Consider the following 24,592-nt stretch of genomic DNA (forward strand, 5'->3'; position numbering starts at 1 on the left):
TGTCCCCTCCCGGTCACCATATAGAGTGTGTTGCATATGCGTTCATTTCAGATCCAATTTGAGCTTTGGATGCGATTGAAATATTTGAACTTCTACGACTAGACTGTTCTAGCGACCACCTGACCGGATGTTTCCTTAATCTGAGCAGTAAAAGACTTGGTTACTTTTCCTAAGTGTGCCACCTGAACACAAAAAAAGTTGGAATTGATTCAAAAAATAAAAACTCCTTAATTGGTCCTCCGTGGACAAAAGTGGGCAGCCATAGGAAATTAATGGGTGAGACAATTGTCCAATAAAAATCAATAAACTAATTAATTGCCCTTATAGGCTTCAATGAGCCTATAACATTATTTAAAAATTTATTTATTTATTTTTACATTTTGTCAAATAAAAAACAGTCACTCACACATACACAAACAAAGAATTGAATGAACCAATAACTGAACATTTTTTAAATGTCGATCAGCCACTGTGCAAAACACACACACACACACACACACTTCAAAGTCAGATCAAAGTCCTACTGCAAGATTTGTTGATGATTCCAAACAAAACATGTCTGAAACATGTTGCTTGCTAGGTTTATTGTTTATTCTTAACTAGTTGGTACCATTTTGTACCAGTTTACTTTTTTGAGTTTTTGTTTTTTTAGAAATAAATAATTACTCTGTCTCCTACTTTGTCTTTTCCTTATAGCATGGTAAGATTTGTCAGTAAGCATGTTTTGGCATCTTTGTATAGTCTCACCCAACACAAATGGTTTAAAAAAAATTTCATACGATTTTAATTTGTACGGAAGTTCTGCATTATATTTTTTTTCCCTTCTTGTTTTCTCGTTATAACGACTTATTTTCTCGTTATATCGACATAACGAGAGTTGTTTTCTCGTTATAACGACTTATATTCTCTTGTGATAAAATCTAAAACTTTTTTTTTTAAAGAGGTTAAGTTTGTTACAACATTGGTTTAGATTTCAGCCTTTGCAGCCAAGTGAGTAGGCCTTCTACAGCCATCTAGTGGCCACTGATATTTCATGTTATTGCTATTTTTATACCCAACATATGTCGCCAAAGTATACCAATGTTGAGGTTTTAGCAGTTTCAACCTACTAGAATGAATATTTTCATTCTATTTTTAGTAAAAAAAATAAATTAAAAAAAGGCATATTTTACATGAAAGTCAATGGAGTGATTTTGTAATTTTAAAGGTAAATAAATTCAAAAATGCAAAAAAAAAAAAAAAAAAATACATAAATTGATTGTTTTTACTTAAGTGAAGATAGTGTTATGACATTTATTTTTTTTAAAAATTTAAGAATCACACCGGACACATTTTTGCCCAAATTTGTCCATGAAGGACCCATTAAGGGCTGCTCTATGAAGGATGATTGAGGTCACAAAAAAAGTCACAGGGTGTTTTCTGAGAAGAAGAAAAAAGTAGTTGCTAACTGGTCTCTGTCCATGATGGCTTCCTAATCAGTATGAAAGAAAGTCCTGACAGATGAGAATGTGAGAGATTGCAGACTTCTATATAAAATACCTAATTAGCTCACTCAAGTCTTTTCAAATTTGCAATTAAAAAAAGTCATTTGTTTTTGTAAGTTTGTCAAAAGAAAAAATTACTGAGATCTTCAATATTCACTTTTACAACAAGCAAATGTTTTTCCGATCTGACTACTCTTACCACTTTTAAGGATTAGATGCAAACTTGTGAAACTGTGTGATGTGACTGATCTAGGTGTAAATGGGAATATTTTCATCTCTTGCTGTGTATCTTTGTGTAAGTGAGTTGTTTATTATTTATTGTTACTACTTGATTAGCACCAGAGACCATGCTTTAGTTTTTCATTTATTTCTTTGGCTTTAATGTTAATGTTTTATGCATTAAGCTGTTGCATAAAGATGTTTAAGAGAATCATTAATCTAAAGTATAAATCAGAACATTTGAACATATTAACCTCAGTATACAATTGGTCACAGATGTTTAAACTTTGACTTTAGAGAAAATGCAGAGTAATATGGTGTGGATAACCACTATTTAAATATAGCTGTGTTACCAATAGACGGCAACAATGATTATGCAAATTGTCACAGAACATTAATTTCTGAATAAATTCTAAATAATGACACACCTCACACACCGGATGCTGTGTGCGCGCTCAAAGACAGTTGGACATAGTGGTGTATTAGAGGTAAAAAAATGATATAAATACTGTTCGGTTTCTGGCACAAACTGATCGTTTCGTTTCTTAGGACATCAATGTATCGTCACGAGCCGCAGGATTTCATTTGGATTTGTCTGTGCATGTTTTTTTTACTCTCATAGATTTTGTTACCATTGCCATCCATTATACGACTGATAGACTGCAACGGTTGGACTTAAAAATCATCATGTGTGTTCTACTGAAGAAACAAAGTCACCTACATCTTGGATGCCCTGGGGGTAAGCAAATAAACATCACATTTTCATTTTTGGGTGAACTATCCCTTTAACTGTCATAATGCAAATCTTTCTTCACTTGCAATCTGCCAAACCAATAGCTTTTTACTCCTTTAAAATAACATACAAAATCATATTTGTAGACCTGTGCATTATTTACTTACGCAATAAAACATTCTTTCCTTCGTATCTTGAGGTCCCTCTGAATTATTTCTTCATACCTATGCAATACATCTCAGATATGATTGTCTAATTCATTAGGTGCAGCTTGAGGAATGATAAACAATGTTAAAGGCACTAGAAGTATCAGATCAATATTGAGATTGATTCTCAAAGCATGAATCAGCTTCAGATGATCTGCTTTTAACATATGAGGTGAGAGAAATATGGACAAGAGCTTAATGCTTAATGCAAATCAAAGCTACATAAATGGTCTTAAATACAAGTTTAGTCCAGATATTAAACCACAGCTACCAAAGTTTTGCACTGAATCATTTGATAGAAAATGTTTTAGTCCCTTCATGGTCTGTAGGTTTTTATGACGTCCTTTATGGGTCTCCGACAGATCGGACAACACGCATTGATCTGTCTCTTGAGCCTCAGTCCACAGTCATTACACAAACACATGTGTCCACACGTATAGATGACGGTGTCCACCTCCTGATCGAAGCACACTGTGCACTCTCTGCTCTTGCTGCTCAGGGCTGCGTCTGATGAGGAAAGACTCGGTGAGACAGGTGGACTGAGAGGAGAGCTGGGAGCCGTCACTGAAACATAACACATCAGAAATCTGCCTCAGTGGAAAAAAAGTCTAATTCATATAGAGTACAAGATAGTTTTTCTGAATGTTAAAACAATTCAGGTGCCACCTTAACCCTGTATGAGCAATAGTAATAGCAATGCTTTAGCAAATACCACTAATAACACAGAATGTGATGTCTATATCTGGAGTAAATGTTGCCAAAATGTGCTTGCAAAACATGTTGTGAAACCTAGCATGGGATGTTAGAATTTAAAAAGAAACTTCTACAGCTCTATTAAAGTTGCAATGAAACTGAAGTAGCGACCGATTCTCCTTCTGAGTTGTGTAACAGATATAAGGTAACAGATTATAAAAAAAAAATTATTTTATATAAAGATTATAAAAAACAAAACAAAACATGTACTTGGTTCTGTGTACCGGTTGTTGATTGGAAGTGAGATGTGGGCGTGGCACTCAAAAGTGGAGACAGATAAACGTGAGCTTGCCCGCATGGATGAACACACAATAAGATCAGTAACATGGTGAATTGTAATTTTTTTAGGCTGACTTTAATCAGTCATTTCATGATATTAGCATTAGCGTTTTGTTTCTTTCAGCAGTTCAGAATTGAATGTGAGCTGATGAATGAGCTTGTTGAGACTCACCTAGAGAGGATTCGGATGCTGATGAGGATCTGTTGACGGTGAAAGCCAGATCAGAGTCACTGTCATCAGGCGTTGATACCTGAGACATTGATGGGGAGGTGGGAGGGCTGGCCTGAACAGTTCCTTGTGGACAAAAATAACATAATTTACCACAATGGACAACAGCCTTTATTACAACAATCACTGACACAAATCACCTTCATCTGACAATGACAATGATTTTTAACAAAATATTAAAGAATGTATAGAGCAACTATATTACATGTACTATATTACAATTTGGATGCTGAATGCTGATTGGTCAATACAGTATTCCTGCTGTGCTAAAAAGCACAATATAACATCAGCTATGACATGATCATGTTTTTTTTTTTTGGCCACTCACTATACTGACAACATAGCATGGCCTCTTGTGCCTTATGACTTAAATAAATGTTGGCAGCATTTTACATTCCAGGCAGGAATACCACATTCTGAATTCGATACAGATATATTAATACATTAATATGTGCAAATCTTTGCAACTGTCTAGTGGTGAAGGTTTTAATTTTCACACGTCATGCTAAGAGCTCATCTGATATAATCATGTGAATTAAAATAAGAGGAATAGTAAAAACTGTTTCACTATTGCATTTTATTTCAGTATGCCATGCTGCTCTGAATCATAATTGGACTCAAGGGGAATTATTTTGGAACACTGACAAAAGAAAAGTGTCATTCTGAAATAAAGTTGACTGTAGGACCTATTTGAATGTATTAGTTATGGGACGAGGATCCCTGGGAGAAAAACAGAATGTGATCTATTTTTCCAGCGATAAACAAGCTACAGTATACTGTATATTAAACTGAACTCACTGTCGCTAACATATGCACAACCGGCTCATTCTACAGTTGCACTAAACATAGGAAAAATCCCATGAATATAATATGGAAATGACCTTCCTAAAAGTAATTTGCTATGATCAGATATATAGCACCAGTCAAAGGTTTCGACACTGAATTTGTTTCTCATTTGTATCTCAATGTGTTTTTGAGAGAGAGGAAAAAAGTTGAATAAGAGAATGAACAATGTTAGCACAGCTGAAATCTAGCTTCTTTGTCTTGCTGAAAGAAGCAGCTTAAATATAAAACATTTGGTTTGAAACCAGGTCACTACGTAATTTTCATAGTTTCATTTGTGTTCATTCAGAATTTTAATGACTTCACTATTATAATCAGGGATTGAAACTAACTTTTTCACTCACCAGCCAATTTGGCTACAACATTTTTAAGTTACCGGCCATTCATAACTTCTACTAGCCAAAAAAAAAAGAGACAGAAATACACCAACAGTTTGAGTTGAGTACATTAATCAGTATTTAGCACACCTTCCTAAGGAAAGGATATGGACCAGAATACATTGCAATTACTAAACGATATTTAGACAGACTTAAAGAAGTTCCAGATCTATGCTTGTGCTCTTATTATTTCAGTTATTTTGCCTTTAATGTAAATAAACATGTGCAAACAATATACTTGCTCTTGTGAATTTATTTGGATGTTAATTACATTGTGTTAGCTGTCTCTTTAATACCGCGTAGTTTATATAGATGCTGCTGCTGATTGGGCTGACATGTTTGACACACCCACCAAACAAGAGAAAACGCATCCCAAACCCCGTTGCACACAGTTTCCAGGAAACATGTCATTCAAACCAGAAACCGTAGCAAAACGGTGCACTTTGCAGTATTAAACACGTATTTATACCGATTTCATCATTGAGCTTGAACTTGCCCCGACCTCATCACGTCGTGTATGCACGCCTCTGTAGGTGTGTTTTGTTAAGCTTTTGCAATATACTTGATAATGTCATGATGTCTCGCGAGTTCAGTATTTGCGCTAAACCTGCGCAGATTTGGCCTGCATGAACTTCCCCAAGAAATTAAGGTGTGAACATAATTTACGAAAAGTAACCCGTCAGATTGGCTAGTGAGTTGACAGCGTTACCCGCCACAGCTGATTTTTACCCGCATTTCAAACCCTGATTATAATATATACTATAGTTAAAAAATTAATGGATTTTTTTTTTAGTGGTAAAGAACATCTATACATACAGTGGTGTGAAAAAGTGTTGGCCCCCTTCCTGACTCCTTATTTTTTGCATGTTTGCCACACTTTAATGTTTCAGATCATCAAACTAATTTAAATATTAGTAAAAGATAACACAAATGAACACAACATGCAGTTTTTAAATGAAGGTTTTTATTATTAAGGGAAAACAAAATCCAAAACTACATGGCCCTGTGTGAAAAAGTGTTTGCCCCATAAACCTAATAACTGGTTTGGGCCACCCTTAGCAGCAACAACTGCAATCAAGCGTTTGCGATAACTTGCAATGAGTCTGTAACAGCGGTGTGGAGGAATTTTGGTCCGCTCATCTATGCAGAATTGTTGTAATGGCAATAACAATTTGCTCAATTCACAGACATTTATCATCACATTTATTAAATCCTACCTAATATTCTGAGCCGGTTCACAGCTCCGTGCAGTGTGAAGAAGGCCCACAGAACCTGAGAGGAGTCAACACACAGAAGACGACCACGTGCCCCTTCGTTGACCCCATGATGCACCTCCCCATTGGCCAGAAAAGTAAAGCTGAGCAGATCGCCTGCCGCTGGCACAGGAAAACCCCTGTAGACCACCCAATACTCCTTACGGTCCAGAAGCACCTCTGGGTCAGCTGGCAGCTCTCCAGCATTGAGGGTGCCTGGATCACAAGAGGTCATACCAAAGAGAAGAGCCCCAAAGTAAGGCAAGCCCAGATGGCCCACCTCCACGTACAGAGTCTCGCCCACCCGGACGGGCCTGTCACTGAACATCAACGTCCTGCTGCTGTCCAGGAAGTGTGTGCGTGCAACTGTACGATCATTTGAGAGAACCACGTCAGGGCCTCGCACTGGGTGAAAATGCAGGTCAGCATCAAGAGGCATGGAGAGCCCGCGGGCAGCCCTCTGTATGTTGAAGGAGGTGGATGAAGAGGGTGCAGAAGAGGTGGAGCAGCAGGGGATGAGTTGGTTGTAGTTGCTGAGATGTAACGTGGCAAATTTAGCTGCTGCGGCCTGGCTGCTCTCTAGCTTGTTGTTGCTGTAGTTAGCCGAGTCGTGGTTGCTCTGGAGAAGATAGGCACTGAGTCGAGCGCTACTCAGACAGCTCGTGCCCACACTCTCAGCAAACGTGCTCTCTGCAAGAGGAAAGGAAGACCAGTGAGACGTTATAAATAATACCTCTGCTCTAATAACAATGCCTTCTTACTCTTTTTCGACCACTGGATCCGCAGTTTACCCCATAACGGCAGCTAAGTCTGATCACTAGCCTTCTTTTTTATTATAAATTATATTATCAGCATAAACATCCGGCGTAAAACCAAATGGCACTGTTTTGGCGACCCCTAACATGAGCAGCCGAAATACAGAGTATATTATCAGCATAAACATTTAAATTCAAAATTTAAACAAAAAAATGTGCATTAATTTGAGTATGCACTTCTTAATCAAGCTGCAGTACGGGTCACAACACAAAAACGGGTCCAACAGTCATTATGGTTCATTAGCTAAATGCAGCAATCTAGTTTATTACAATGAAATAATCAAAATTATGGACTGGATGATTTAAGATATAGGGCATAGCCTAAAGATAATTTTAAGATTTTTTAAAACTTTAGGTAATTTTTGTAGGCAGTATGTAGTTTACCCCAGATTTGGGGTGTATGGTGGGCCATGATTTTTATTCTAATGTTAAGGTGGTCCATCACTTGAAAAAGATTGAGAACCACTTGTTAAGATGGTTTACAACACAGGCAAAACATCTCTATAGGTCTGGGTTTGGTTAGCTTTTCAGGTAGGCAGGGACCCTTTCTTCAGGAACACACAGCAGCCCTGACCAAACATGGTCAATGATCTTGCCAGACAGAAGGTAAACAAAGTCCTTCAGCACTGGAGAAAAGGAGCACAAAAGAAAGAATGATAACCAGGTTCAAGAACCAAGTTCAGTTTACTGACTCCCATTCTCAGACTTAGGATGTTTAGTGTCCACAGATGGGAATCTTTATAAACAAACAAACAATGTTTAGTTATAAAATCGGTGATCTCATTAGTATTTATGCAAGTGTACTCCTGGTACTCATTTGACTTGCACATTTCAGAGCTGTCAGTCTGCGTGAGAAACTGAATCTTAGCACCTCATTTGAGATATTCCTCTGACATTCAGCCCTTGTGTGTCTGTGCGGCCTCCTAGAGGTAGTTCCAACAAAGTTGTAGGGCTGCAATCTAATCATGTGTAAAATGCACTCTTGAAATGGCAGTTATTCTAATATCTGATGCTAGTTCTAAAACCAGAGTTGACACTGAGCAACACTTTACCACAGATGTGCTTGTAACACTTGTGTCTATATTGTAACTCTTGTTCCGTGTAAAAAGTGTGAGATTAATTGCAACCCATTGTGCTTTAAGGAGGACACAGTTAAGAATGACAAAAATGAATAAAAAATGGAAATGTTAAAAAAAACTACAAACATGGCAGATGTACAAGACTGATGGTTAAGTGGAGAGATTAAGAGAAAGGGGTTTGATTGATTAATAATCAATATCTAATCTGATGAAAAATATTATAAGGATACGCAACATAAGAAAAAAGCCAAACATGAGTGGAGATCTCTGCATGAAAGACCCACTACTGGCAGATCAACATGACGTTTCTTTTCTCTCCAATACGGTAGGAAGAACTCTAGTAAATTAAATGACATTCACACACTGTGCTTGCATAAATAATACACTTTTCCTGACATATTGACATATTTTATTGTTGTAGTATGACAATAAAATAAGTAGTATGTAGTATATTTTATTATTAGACAAGTCCGTCTACAACTATCAGGGAAGAAATCTACATTTGGCTTCATCTGATGTCAAGCTTTAAGTGTCATTGCCAGAGTGACATGTCCCAGATGACCCTTCTCTGGCCTACTTAGAGCTGCAAAAGTTTATGAAAACCAGTGGCATACCACAAATCTGTGGGGCCTTCCCACAGCAGTGATTTCATGCACGAATGCTTGTATCGGGGGTGAATAGTGGTGCTGCTGATGGACGCAGTGTTATTTGGGGCAATCTAACCCTCACTTTTAGACTTTTCTCATTATTTTGACTGGTATATCTACATTTGGTTTTCTACATTTCTGTCATTTCAAAAGTTTAAACGTAGTGGTCTACAAAGTTGTCAATTAATGTGTGTCTTATATATATGCATTTATATTTATATATTTCATGGTAATATTAATGCATGTCAATGTTTGATTTTATAGACACTTTTTGGTACTAGGTAGAGTTGAGAACCACTGGTGTGTTAACAAACCCACTGAAAGCTATAATGCTCCCACAACAGCTGATGTTTTCTGCAAAACTATTTATGAAAGACTGAATGTTCAGAAGTGAGTTCGATTATCTGAGCACCCACCCAGCAATGTAACTTCTTGTGTGATTCCGTAGATGTCTATGATGGCCCAGAGCGGGCATCCAACGCTTAGACCGCAGTGGAAGAGGATGGGCTCTCCATCATTGATGCTGTAGAAGACCCGGCCATGTCGGTCAGCCCAGAAGGCCAGAACACTGTCCCGCATGGCCAGCCTCTCTGGCAGGGCCTTGGCCCAGTATCCTGGCCGTGTCACCAGGTCGGGACAAGCATATTTGGGGATGTCAGCTAAGGAAAGATTGCTAGGGTCTAAGCTTGTGAAACCAAAGCGTAGAGCTCCACTCCAGCCTGAGTGGACACCTGAGAGGCGCAACCGCACCTTCTCATACAAACGCACAGGACGCTGGCTGAAGGTGATGCCATTGCAGAAACTGTTCTTCCGGGTGGCCCGGCGCAGTTGTGTGTCCAGTCTAATATTTTTGCCTTTGGCGTGGGGGTGAAAACAAGGAGACTCGATGCTGTTTGGAGGGGCAGAGGTGTGGCGCTCTACTCCACTTTTGGAAACAGTGCAGTACTGCCGACTGGCCACTGGGCGATGCTGTAGGCTGGAGTCTATTGGAATGAAAGCATTAAAGCACATTAGAAACATGTAAAAAGCCACAGAATACAAGTAATGTAAAACACACAAATATAATTTATGTATAAAGTTATTTCTTATTAAAGGCCTACAATGACATTAAAAAACTATTTCATCATTTTTTTTTAATACTTGCATTTTATACATCTACTAAATGCATACATCCCTAAATACACTGGGATTTTAAAATAAAAATGGGTTGGGTTCAGTTTAAACTGGGAATAAACAGTTGTAGGATTCTGAAAGTTCACTTTTCAGCTCCCCAATTCTAATTCATTTTTCAATTAAACTTTTACACTCAAATTACCGAAATAATAGTTTGAAAAGACAATGTAATAATAAATAAGACAATTTTTACTAGAGGAATAAAACTTTTGGATCCCATTGAATAGCCTTTATTCTATAGTTGTTTAGCCCATGTAGTGAACTGCATAAGAGCACTGGTTTTCACTATAGGCATCTCTCAAGAGCACTATTCCAGGAAACAATGGCATATAAACAGCAGCACTAAGGAGTATGATGATGACAGTGTTGACAGTACTGCCATAATTCATTGCACATACTGCTGAATCAAAGTAGAACAAAACAGGATGTGTCTTAAATAGCATTTTACAAGCGCAAACTCAAATACTTTATTTAAGCACCTATTAATGACATTTGGTGAATCTTTTGAAGATATGTCTGGGTTATATTTCACACTAAAATCAAAAGAATGTGAAGTTATTATCATTTTAGAACCATACAAATTTTTTTGCATGGTGAGCATGCATCACGCCACATTTAAAGGGGTCATATGATGCAATTTCAATTTTTCCTTTCTCTTTGGAATGTTACAAGCTCTTAGTGCATAAAAAAAGATCTGTAAAGTTGCAAAGACTAAAGTCTCAAATCCAAAGAGATATTCTTTATAAAAGGGTTAGGGTCAACCACGCCTACCTAAAACGCCTCGTTCTAACACGCCCCACATATCTACATCACTATGTGGGAAGATTTGCATAACGCCGCCCAAATGTTCACGCAAAGAAAGAAGGCGTATCTTTTATTCTCGCTGTAGTATTGTTTCCGCTGCCATGTCGTGAAGGCGCTGTGTGTTTCGTTGTGAAAGCGAAACTACTTTGTTTGGCCTTCCAAAAGAGGACGATATCTGCTTCGTCATGCCTAGAGCTGATCCGTGCTGGTCGCTGAGGAAATACTACAACTTTGCGCTGTGGATCACTGGATCGGCTTTCACCGTGGACGAAGCGGAGTCCAGCCCAGGGTCATCACATGTGGTTGATGCAAGCCCGTTGGACGCTCCTTCGTCGAATCCGCCGGCTGCGCCGTTCTCAAGCCCACCGGCCTCTGCTCATTCTAGCCCTCCGGCCGTTCCCCACTCTAGCCCCCGGCCTCTGCTCACTCTAGCCCTCCGGCCGTTCTTCACTCTAGCCCTCCGGCCTCTGCTCACTCTAGCCCTCCGGCCGTTCTTCACTCTAGCCCTCCGGCCTCTGCTCACTCTAGCCCTCCGGCCGTTCTTCACTCTAGCCCTCCGGCCTCTGCTCACTCTAGCCCTCCGGCCGTTCCTCACTCCAGCCCCCGGCCTCTGCTTACTCTAGCCCACCGCCTCTGCTCACTCTAGACCTCCGGCCTCTGCTCCCTCTAACCCTCCGGCCGTTCCTCACTCTAGCCCCCGGCCTCTGCTCACTCTAGCCCCCCGGCCTCTGCTCACTCTAGGCCGCCGTGTGTGACGCTGTGTTTCATTGTGAAAGTGAAACTACTTTGTTTGGCCTTCCAAAAATTGACACGACTAGAAATCAGTGGTTAAGTTGTATTTACAACACTGTTCCAGAACACTTCAACCCAAATATTCAGATGTGTGCAGCACATTTTATGGAGGACTGTTTCCTGATCCTGATAGAGTAGACTACAATGCCGGCTGTTCTGACTCACAGACTGTAAGTACGTTTTTTATATTTAAAGAGTTTTTATATTTTATATTTTTTTATATTTAAAGTGAGTTTTTTGGGCAGTGTAGAGTATTGGCTTGTTGTTTGTCATTTCAACGATTACAAATGCAGACATGGTTTTATGTTTACGTGGCGCAATGCAACGCAACAAGTAAAAAGACAGTATAAATCATTATAATCCATAATTATGTCCCCACTGGATGCAACAAATGCCTCGTTTATAATGGGTTTTCATGTTTTTGAATCTTCGCTCCGGCCGGGACACGGCATCATCACAGTATGGTAGGGGCGTAACATTTCCGTCACACGCTTGAGGTATTCAGCCAATCACAACGCACTGGATAGCTGGCCAATCAGAGCACACCTTGCTTTTCAGACTGATGAGCTTTGTAAAAATCAACGCATTTCAGAAAGGCGGGGCATAGAGGAGAAACAATAATGTACAGTATGTGGACAATAATGTGTTTTTTAACCTTAAACCGCATAAACACATTTCATTACACCAAATACACAAAATAATGTTCTTTTTAGCAATATCATATGACCCCTTTAAGCATTAGGCTATATCTAAATGCATTTAAGGCATAATACTGCCATGAAATAAACCAGTGAAACATTTGTAGCATCATCTGTTGTATTCTGTCAGGGTGTGTCAAAATTATTGGAGTTCTTCATGGGAATTATTGAGGATGTACGCAGCACATTATGATTATGAATTTCATTGTCTTTCAGTAAAATATAAGCACTGCATTTAAAAAAGATGTCGCAAAAAAAGACATTGCATGCTTCATGTTTCTTGACAGAAACGTCCCTCTGTGGGTGAGACGGAGACATAGAATTCACATAAAAATACATAAGTATATAACTACTTTCCATTCAGTCATACCTTCCACTTTACATTCCATCACGATAAACTGCATTAAACTGCAGTTTGTGGATGGGCTAGAATGGCAGGTTTGAAGTGTTTTTCATAAAGAGATCTAAGGCAGAAGTCATAAAATACAACAGTCACCTTCTCACAGGCTGTGATTAAAAAAGCTCTCCACTGATTTGTGTATAGGCTTAGGAGATATGAGAGCCATAAACGCCATTTGTGAAGCAGAGCATGGTTTTCGTGGCTTCCAAATATAGGTCTACACTATCCAATCAGGGCTGTGGCTAATGACAATGCCACTGTCCATTCCCTTTTGACTCCTATCTCCTAGAACACACACAAGTGTCTATAGTAGGGATGCACCGATACCGAGCTCCTGCACTCGTAAAAATGCCCCGATACCAAACGCCGATACCACACAGCATGTGATAAGTGCTATATTCAGACAAAGAAACACAGACAACAGAACAGACAGCAGAATGGAGTTATTAGGGATTAAAGATGTCTACGAAGTATATGTATGCAATGAATATAAAGCATTCAGTATTAATGCCTGTATAGCTGATTTGCGCCAGCTGGTAAGCAAATCACGATGAGTGGATTGAGCGCGCGGCGGCGCAGATACGCGAGCTTGTCGAGTGAATATGTCTTTCTCACAGACATCACTGGAAAGTTTGTAGTTCGGTCGGATATGTAAAAAAGAAGTAAGTAAAACAATGCACAAGTTACTTAATGGTAGGGAGGGAGGGAGAAAGAGAGTGCGCACTTCTGTTGTGTGATCTTTATTGATGTTCGCTCACTTAGCACGCACTTTTCAGATGAAAAAAACGCGACTTCTATTTCTGAAAATATCACAGTTAGGAGATTTATAACGAGTGGTTCCCTGCATTATTACAGCAAAGCGCATGATTACAGTACTGAGTCGCTGCAATGGAGCAGCTCTAATGCTATTAAATTAAAGATGATGTAATCTACCATAGAGAGAGAGAAAAATGAACAGTGAAAGTAACAAAAACTTGGGCATAATTAAGTGTGAAAATAACAGAAAAATATACAGTCAAACCAAAAATTATTCAGAGACCAGATATAATTTTTTATATTTTTTTACTAGTGGGTGCAGGACACTATAGTTCATTTATGTAAAGTGAGGATTGTCACGGAAACACCTGCCTCACCAGCCGAATTAGCCTCCTACACCCGCTCACAATCACCTGATTACTGATCACGGACACCTGCACCCACTTACCACACCACTCAAATACTCACTCACCTCATTCACTCATCGGCTGGTCTCAAGGTTGCAAGCTATTCTGTCCTGGTTCCTCGTCTTCCAGTCTGCCTGGTCCCCTCGGAATCCTCAGTTCTCGGCCGAAGGATCGGAGTGCCGACCCAGATAAGACTGTGTTTTGCTTCCCTTACTGCCTAAGTTGAACTCTTTTTGGTTGGAAGCCTCTCTTAAGTTCCTGTAATTAAACTCTCTGCTTAACGTTATCCTGCCTGTCTGCCTCTTTGTCCCGGTTGTGACAAGGATAGCAAAATAAAGTAAATATTGTGATCTATTATACCCAAAAATTATTCATAGAGTGGACTACCAATAAAATTGACTACAGGCTGTTATTAAGGCTAAGGGTCACACGACAAAGTATTGATAGTTGTGTAAATATTGACAACTGTATGAATAATGTTTGGTTGATTGTAATCTATTACATACCTTTCTATCAAAGTTATCTGACATTATAGGTCTACACTATCCAATCAGGGCTGTGGCTAATGACAATGCCACTGTCCATTCCCTTTTGACTCCTATCTCCTAGAACACACACAAGTGTCTATAGTAGGGATGCACCGATACCGAGCTCCTGCACTCGTAAAAATGCCCCGATACCAAACGCCGATACCACACAGCATGTGATAAGTGCTATATTCAGACAAAGAAACACAGACAACAGAACAGACAGCAGAATGGAGTTATTAGGGATTAAAGATGTCTACGAAGTATATGTATGCAATGAATATAAAGCATTCAGTATTAATGCCTGTATAGCTGATTTGCGCCAGCTGGTAAGCAAATCACGATGAGTGGATTGAGCGCGCGGCGGCGCAGATACGCGAGCTTGTCGAGTGAATATGTCTTTCTCACAGACATCACTGGAAAGTTTGTAGTTCGGTCGGATATGTAAAAAAGAAGTAAGTAAAACAATGCACAAGTTACTTAATGGTAGGGAGGGAGGGAGAAAGAGAGTGCGCACTTCTGTTGTGTGATCTTTATTGATGTTCGCTCACTTAGCACGCACTTTTCAGATGAAAAAAACGCGACTTCTATTTCTGAAAATATCACAGTTAGGAGATTTATAACGAGTGGTTCCCTGCATTATTACAGCAAAGCGCATGATTACAGTACTGAGTCGCTGCAATGGAGCAGCTCTAATGCTATTAAATTAAAGATGATGTAATCTACCATAGAGAGAGAGAAAAATGAACAGTGAAAGTAACAAAAACTTGGGCATAATTAAGTGTGAAAATAACAGAAAAATATACAGTCAAACCAAAAATTATTCAGAGACCAGATATAATTTTTTATATTTTTTTACTAGTGGGTGCAGGACACTATAGTTCATTTATGTAAAGTGAGGATTGTCACGGAAACACCTGCCTCACCAGCCGAATTAGCCTCCTACACCCGCTCACAATCACCTGATTACTGATCACGGACACCTGCACCCACTTACCACACCACTCAAATACTCACTCACCTCATTCACTCATCGGCTGGTCTCAAGGTTGCAAGCTATTCTGTCCTGGTTCCTCGTCTTCCAGTCTGCCTGGTCCCCTCGGAATCCTCAGTTCTCGGCCGAAGGATCGGAGTGCCGACCCAGATAAGACTGTGTTTTGCTTCCCTTACTGCCTAAGTTGAACTCTTTTTGGTTGGAAGCCTCTCTTAAGTTCCTGTAATTAAACTCTCTGCTTAACGTTATCCTGCCTGTCTGCCTCTTTGTCCCGGTTGTGACAAGGATAGCAAAATAAAGTAAATATTGTGATCTATTATACCCAAAAATTATTCATAGAGTGGACTACCAATAAAATTGACTACAGGCTGTTATTAAGGCTAAGGGTCACACGACAAAGTATTGATAGTTGTGTAAATATTGACAACTGTATGAATAATTTTTGGCTTATTGTCCATTACATACCTTTCTATCAAAGTTATCTAACATTATCAAGCTGAATTTGTTCTGACTCAGTTTAACTCTGAGTTCTTGTCACATTTTATTACCATTTTCTAAACTATAGCGAATAATGTGAGAAATGTTGAAGGTGTCTGAATAAAGGAGTTCTGGTTTGACTGTATCTATTTGATAAATTAAGTTAACCAACTAATATTATACATACTCTATTGATTTCTGTACCCAATATTTTAAAAATGTACAAATGCAATGAAAATATTTGTATTGGTACTCGGTATCGGCAAGTACAAAAAATAAAGGTATCGGTATCGGGCGAGTACTGAAAAAAAGTGGTATCGGTGCATCCCTAGTCTATAGCTCTGTCTATGCCACAAGTGTTACAAACAAACAATATATCACAGGCCTTCTGCCATTACAGTTGTACAGGGAAATGACATAAGATTTGAAGACTGAGATAAAGATTATTTTTAAATGAAACACCTTCATAATGATTTGAATTGCATAAATAATACCTCAAATTAATAAATCCCATATTGCCAATCCTCATTATTCATTCAGTGGAAAACATGCCTCTTCCTACAGTTCCTCAAAATTATATTATTTTGCTTCTTGCACACTTCATGACACTTTCAAAGTGAAATGTCTGTGAGTGGTGCTAAAGGCTTGCTCAGTTTTATCCATATCAGATGAATGTGAATCTGGCAACATTTTATTATGTTGGTTGTTGTATTTATCATGAGAGTTTGTAAATTAAATGTCCAGCAAGTGACACTAAAAGGTAAATGCTTTATTGTGTTTGAAAATAATGTACTACCTACACTATACTAAACCTAACTTGTTATCTAGAGCAAGCATGAGATAAAATTTTAGCTGGCTTCTATGAGTTTTTGTGCCCTTTGATTGTTACTAGTGTTTCAAGCTCTGCATCACAAGAGAAATGCTGTATCAGGTGAGCTACAGAACAAGTTGACTACATCAGAAAAGCCCTACATATGGAGTTGGTTATGTGATTCATATTTTAGTACTAGGGCTGTCAGTTTAACACGTTAATTTGGTGCGATTAATTATGGAAAAATACAATGTATGTGTTCAAATTATTAACATGTTTACTGCACCCCATCCCGCCCAGACCTGTATGACCTCTTGCATTGCATGCAGTTTCTGACAAACACGATAGCTACAGGATGACTGATGTAGTCTATTAGAATGCAGTTTTATGGCCATAAAATGTAAGATATGACGGGAAAAAATGGCCCTGGGTTGTTGTCTTACATTTATATCATATCATAAAGTTTAGCAATATAACACAAGCTAGAGTGCTGTTTTTTTCCTGAATATTTGCATGATTGCAAATGTGATATAATTTTTTTACAACAATTCAATTAATAAATTAGTTAATATTGTGTTACATTTTAAACACAGTATTGTCAAGTATTGTCTGTTTTTGCTCAATTTTTGTTCAACCAAAAATATTTCTAAACAAAACCACAGCAGAACTGTTGTGGCATTCCAAGAAACACAGCGGTGTTTCGCTACTGACTGAATCCAAGTTTAACAAATCGAGTGAGCCAATGATTCAGTGACCTATTCATAAAGAGATATTCATAAAGTCACTTGTTTCTTTTCTAAATAAATAAGCTGTTTGAACGGATCGGTTGAATGAATGACTGAATTACTCACTTATGAATTGACTGCCACCTATTGGTCTTAATATTTAAACTATATTTCATTAAAAAAACATAGTGCCATATTCAGTTTCAATTTATTAATATTCATAAAATGTAATAAATATATAAAAAAAACACATGCACATTTAAAACCAGTAATCTACGGGTAAGCTACATCTGACAACATTTTTGTTATTTAGACAGCCAAAACCATTTTGAGGTTAACTGAATTAATTGTGTGTCTCTGGAAAATAATGATGCATGACATTGTATTATGTTGAATGAAAAAGCTTTCTGAGCCTATTTGTTAATTAGGGAAATGTGGACACAATGTTTTTAGATTTGTGGAGTAAAAATTATAGTTTTTATGAAGTAAAAATATATTTGGCACAGAAGTGGCATGTTGTTACTAGTGTTATTATTTCAAAATGTAATGCTAATTGTAATTAATGGGGTTATTATTTAACATTTCCATGAATTATTTCAGACATCTTTGCTTTTGTTAAAACCTGTAGGTTAACCATTGCATTTGTAGTCATAGTGTTGCTATATGACATATCTTCAATTAAAATATTTAATTAAATATGTAAATATTCATATGCTTGTATATACAGGTGCATCTCAATAAATTAGAATGTCGTGGAAAAGTTCATTTATTTCAGTAATTCAATTCAAATTGTGAAACTCGTGTATTAAGAATAATTTTGCCTTTCAGATGAATCTTTCTGCTTTGTCTGTCATTGGTTATTCAATTATTCAACAAAATTGTCAAAATAAAAATTTAAATAGAATAGTTGATTTAGTATTTACATGAATGCCACTTTAAAAATATATAAATGTAACTTTATATTATTTTACATTTTTTGTGCTTAACTAAATCAGCAAATGTTTAAATTTATTTCCTATAACTTTGGCTGATGCATCATTATCATCGTGCACATGTTAAACTTATCTAATTACAATTTAAAAGTAAATCCACACTGTTCTTTAAGAGGGCATCTTCCTCCATTCTACCCTACCTAAATGCCACTTCACATGCTCAGAAAACCATGTCATGGCCGCATTATAGCCTTAAAAGTTTATGTGTTGAATCAAAATACTTCTTTTTAAAGCTACTTATGGTAACGTCTATTCTTTTCTCATTTAACAGAATTATGACTTTAAATGATCTTTTGGGGAGGGATTTCTCAGCCCAAATTGAAGTGTGATTAGTTAGCAATTAATTTGATTAATCAACATCATATAATTAAAATTAGATTACAAAATTTTAATTGTTTGACAGCACTAATTAGTATATATCAGAGGCGTGCAATCCATATAAGGAGTGAATGCTCTGCATACCCAAGCCATTTGGCTAAACTGACTGGCTATATATTAACATTACTATGAATTCCCTTGTCATCTGATGTGTAACATAAAACTTGCATAATAAAATGTTGGGAATACACACGTAACTGTCCTTACAACAGTAATTTTCTGCAAATCTGTGCCAGTTATGTAGGGGTTTGAGTAAGTGGATCTACAGCAGCTTTGGCGCCTACACTCTATTTGCTATGAATCGTCATTATTGTTCTGTATTCTCATAGGTTAATTGGTGTGTGATTTCATGCACAAGAAAATAGATAGATAGATAGATAGATAGATAGATAGATAGATAGATAGATAGATAGACGTAATATATAAGAATACTGTGATAAATGTTAAGAAAAGTTTCAAAAATGTGAAAAACTGAATGTCTATATTAGCCATGTCTGGCTACAAATTAGTATGACAGAGCTGCATATGGGCAAATTTTTGTAGCTTGTACTATTTTCATGCCAAATTGCACAACTTTACATTAGGTCAATTACAACTGCACCAAAGTCATCTCATAAATCTTATGTGAGATAAATATACAAATAATTGGACTGAAAAGCTAAAAAGTTACTCTGCACTGAAGTTTTAAATATTTTTTGAGCTAACTCTGGTATAGTGAGGGATCCATGCTGGCTAAAATGTCTGAAGGAAAAATCTTGAATTTCCTGTCTTTCATTGTCTAAGATATGTCTACCAATGCCCATATGATTTAGCCAGTCAGCCAACAGCATCTAATATAGCCAAAATTGCCAAAATGAAAATAAGTGATGAAAACACCAAGATGAATACATTCATGTGCTTCCAGACTGTTCTAAAAATATACTGTGATCTAGCATTGTGTTCCACACACCCAATCATGCTGTCTTTCTGAGTTAAACTGAAAATCAGCTTTGTACTGCATGCCAAGCCATACATTCAGTCATATTTAATAAGACACAAGTTCACGTTTGTCTAGAAGTAAATCATTTTTACATTTTACTTTTAAAATGTACCCATTTTACTGTCATCATACAGTTCATTGTGGTGTGGGGGGGGCAAAAGTTGTTCAGCATTCCAGTATCAGAGTTAAAGCAACTGCTCTAGTTACTAGCACTCAGTGAGAAATAATGGATACCAGACAGAGCTTTATTTGTGAATATGAAAACAAAGAATATTCTTTTGGGGTCAATGAGCAGCAGAACTTCAGCAGTGTCACTGAAACACATCGTGAGTCATTCCTAAACTTTTGGTATACATGCACACTGATAGCTTACTGTGCTGGCCATGTGCTGTGTGATAACTTTCACTAGCACTCATGAAAATTATTTTTTATTCTTTTTCTGATACAACATTTCAATTACAAATTATATTATCTGCACAACAAGCTGAGTGAAAAATTAACACGAATGTTGGAATGTCTTAACATTTGGTTTGACAATGACCATCTTGTGCTTCAATGCAGCAAGAACATCTTACCATCTTACAGCACTTCACATGATCAATGCAATTAATTTTCTTATTTGATTATTGAACTACAATCTGAAATATTTATTCAATTTACCTCAACAAAAAAAATTTCCTTTGTTTTTAAAATGGTCTAAAACTTTGTTTATTTCCAAGATAAAAAATATCTTCCAAATTGTCAATGTGCTCTTTTGACTGAGCATATACTTTAACCACAGATAGATAAAGTTCACTTTAGGTATAGATCCCGTTAAATGCAATTATTTGAACTCACACTGATCTATTAGGAAGAATCTAGGGTTTAAAGGGGTCGTATGATGCGATTTCAATTGTTCCTTTCTCTTTGGAGTGTTACAAGCTCTTGGTGCATAAAGAAGATCTGTAAAGTTGCAAAGACTAAAGTCTCAAATCCAAAGAGATATTCTTTATAAAAGTTAAGAGTCAGCCACACCTACCTAAAATGCCTCGTTCTAACACGCCCCCACATATCTACGTCACTATGCGGGAAGATTTGCATAATGCCACCCAAATGTTCACGCAAAGAAAGAAGGCGTAACTTTTATTCTCGCTGTAGTATTGTTGTTGCCGCTGCTGCCATGTCGTGGAGATGCTGTGTGCTTCGTTGTGAAAGCGAAACTACTTTGTTTGGCCTTCCAAAAGAGGACGATATCCCCTTCGTCATACCTGGAGCTGATCCGTGCTGGTCGCCGAGGAAATACTACAACTTGGTGCTGTGGATCACCGGATCGGCTTTCACCGTGGACGAAGCGGAGTTTAGCTCGGGGTCGTCACATGTAGTTGCCGCAAGCCCTCCAGACGCTCCTTCGTCGAATCCGCCGACCGCGCCGTTCTCAAGCCCGCCGCCTCTGCTCACTCTAGCCCTCTGGCCGTTCCTCACTCTAGCCTCTGCTCACTCAAGGCCGCGGTGTGTGATGCTGTTTCGTTGTGAAAGCGAAACTACTTTGTTTGGTCTTCCAAACACGACAAAAACTAGAAATCAGTGGTTAAGTTGTATTTACAACACTGTTCCAGGACCCTTCAACCCAAATATTCAGATGTGTGCAGCACAAGTGTAAAAAAGATAGTATAAATCATTATAATCCGCAATTATGTCCCCACTGGATGCAACAAATGCCTCGTTTATAATGGGTTTTCATGTTTTTGAATCATCACTCCGGCCGGACAGGGCAGTATCACAGTATGGTGAGGGGCGTAACATTTCCGTTACACGCTTGAGGTATTCGGCCAATCACAACGCACTGGATAGCTGGCCAATCAGAGCACACCTCGCTTTTCAGAACGATGAGCTTTGTAAAAATCGACGCGTTTCAGAAAGGCGGGGCATAGAGGAGAAACAATAACAGTATGTGGAAAATAATGTGTTTTAAACACATTTCATTACACCAAATACACAAAATAATGTTCTTTTTAGCAATATCATATGATCCCTTTAAATGGAAACTGTGTGTTGATGAGGTATGCTTGAGGCACACTCTGTGTACATTAAATTTGGGTGATGGAGAAGTGTGTAGAACAATTTAGAATTCAGCAGAGAGAAACAGAGAGCAGACAGCTTTTCTCATAGACGGGGGAATTCTCATCTTCTGCACAACTGCACAGTTTATCATCAGCATCAACTCTTGTGGCATCTTTAATAAGGCTCTTTAATAAGGGATAATAAGTCACCCATCTGTTACTAGAGAATATAATCATCATATTTGTTGAACATTTAAATACAGACAAATAAGTAATATCTGAACAAGAAGAAGGTGAATAACATTCATGACCACATAGCCTACATGGAGAAACAATCCGCCTTTCCAAATATTCACAATTTAGTTTGAAACGTCCACACAAAAAGAATATTAAAACATAAAGGGTGATGTTATGCTTAATGAATTAGTCAGCTTTAAGCAATGACACATTAGCAGGGTCTTTGAATAACTTGAACATCACCCATCATCTTCTCACTCCTACGCAGCGCACTCATCCCAATATAGTTCAGAAGCTAGTGTACATGTTAATATTTGCACAAGAAACCAAGATATTAAACATCTCTATCCACATTGAAGCATACAAAAATGCTTCTGATTTCTGTCACAAGACATATCAACCGACGGTCAACCAAGCCATCTCCTACCTATCAGTGGTTTGGGTGTTGTATTCCCCATTATTTCCAATAATTGCTCTCCCTTGGTGACAAGTGGATCGCGAATGCTTCTACTCCTGGTGTGTCCATTTATTATCAGATAGCTATACGGAATATTTTCGTAATCGCAGCTGTGTGAAATCTCTAGGCGTCTGAGAGTCGCAGCGTCTTCATACTATCATGCACACAGAAGCGGCTTTTCAAGCTATTGGCGCATTGGCCAGCCAAACCCTCCCCACGCCTGATCATCCTACAACCCATCTACAGCGGACGCGACGCGACCATCAACAACGCTGTCGTTATAATAAACAAAACTGGCTGCACTGTAAGCGCGCACATCGATTCGTAAAGCCTTGCGTTTAAATGAAGCTCGCGGCAAAATGTATCAGTTAACGCGGGGAGCTCAAGAAGCGTTTTAAAAGCTAAACTATTTTTAACTTGACACGCGTCTTAAAACGCATCCCTGATAAAAACAGCGAGACGCAACGCAACGGCGCATGTGTACATATCAGAGACGCGTCCTGTGTTTCAAACGCGACGTCGATTCTTCCAGCTTGAAGAGAACATTCACTCTTGACGCGTTTTTGTATTCAAGAACATCTGGTCGTGCGGGTCTTTTTAAAATTGAAATATTTTTAACTTGATACGCCGTCTTAAAATGCAACGCTCATGGCGCGAGACGTGACACAAGGGCAAAGGGCAAAATACGTACCTCTTATGTAGCCTAGACCCCAACACAACGCAACAAAATAATGTTACATATCTTGGTACAGATGTGTTTATTAGATTTCACGATATTTACATTATACTCCAAGGAGCATCAACAAACATGGTACTACAGTTGTACAGGTCCAAAAATCATAGTTTTGTCAATGGTGTATATAACTCAACTAACTTGAACTAAATAAATATCAGTATTTGTTGGTCAAACTAATTTAATTAAAATAAATAAATATGCTATACATAAAAAACCCTAAAAAACCCTAAAAAGGATAAAAATGTAATATTACATCAGTTATTTATGAAATACAGCTTATTTTATGTAAATCACCTGGCTCTTAGAAATTAAATTAGTTTGTTTTTTATAATTCCCTTTTTCTCCAGAAATGTTTATTCAGATATAATCTAAACTTTGCATTTAAAAAAATAAAAATAGCAAACAGGCCAGCAGATATCAAAGCACTTAAAAGACATAAAAAAGAAAACCAGATTAGTCCCTAAATGTTTCATGACTACAGAATAATTGTGGGTATTTTTGAAAATGACACAAACCCCTTACGAGGAAATCCCCTTTCTACCCCAACCCCCATCCTATCTCCTCACAACCTTGACCGCTGGGATCCATGCAAGCTGCTTCCTGTCTTATGAGCTGAAGCTGTCTCTGAGGAGCCTTGTCCAAACAGACCTAGCCCATGATTGCCGGCCGCAGGCCAACTGCTATTAAATCTGCCCCAGATCTTTTCAGGAGAGGTTATGTTCATGCACACTATGTCACCTAGTGTGACCATTCCGACAGTGACAATGCCCACGGTCATTCCATATTCATGCATATAAAATAATTGCAAAATAACTATAAGGTTTTACTTACAGTTGATGGGGCAGGACTGTTATGACGTAGTCCATTTTGGGAAAAAAAGTGCAAGTATGGATTTCAAAGAACATCAGTGGGATTTTTAATGCATGAAATGCCAGCTATTTCCAAGGGAAATAATGGTTTTAGATGTTACCCATATAACGAAGCAATCTTGCAATATACTTTCATATTAAAGCCATTATATTGTAATATAACTGTAGCAGATTTTTGGTGAAGTGCAGTTTAATATATTTATATCAATGTATTCCTCTGTACCAGACAGAAATGGTGACCCTCCTGTTATGCACAGTATATGTAAATATACACAGGGCCAATGCACAATGAAATTCTTCTCAAACGTTTGTCATGGTTCTAGAAGGAAAGGCAGCAATAACTGTAGTTATAGTGCGGAGACTATTTGCACTGTAAACAAACATCACATGAATAAAAGCATAAAAGCTCTTTGTTTGGGATAGA

At 38.0% G+C, this 24,592-nt stretch overlaps 1 protein-coding gene across 1 annotated transcript; it reads right to left on the reverse strand.

Annotated features, from left to right (window-relative positions):
• Positions 1-2,490: 2,490 nt before the first annotated feature.
• Positions 2,491-22,772, reverse strand: LOC107558047 (E3 ubiquitin-protein ligase NEURL1B). The gene is made up of 5 exons (XM_016241655.1): positions 22,534-22,772; positions 9,334-9,900; positions 6,341-7,066; positions 3,847-3,969; positions 2,491-3,206 (listed from the first exon to the last, which is right to left on the reverse strand). The coding sequence occupies exons 1-5, from the start codon at positions 22,562-22,564 to the stop codon at positions 2,959-2,961; spliced, it is 1,695 nt and encodes a 564-aa protein (XP_016097141.1). The 5' UTR covers positions 22,565-22,772; the 3' UTR covers positions 2,491-2,958.
• Between the last annotated feature and the right edge of the window lie 1,820 nt (positions 22,773-24,592).

The sequence above is a fragment of the Sinocyclocheilus grahami genome, unplaced genomic scaffold, assembly GCF_001515645.1.
Source record: "Sinocyclocheilus grahami isolate Dianchi unplaced genomic scaffold, SAMN03320097.WGS_v1.1 scaffold630.1, whole genome shotgun sequence".
NCBI lineage: Eukaryota > Metazoa > Chordata > Actinopteri > Cypriniformes > Cyprinidae > Sinocyclocheilus > Sinocyclocheilus grahami.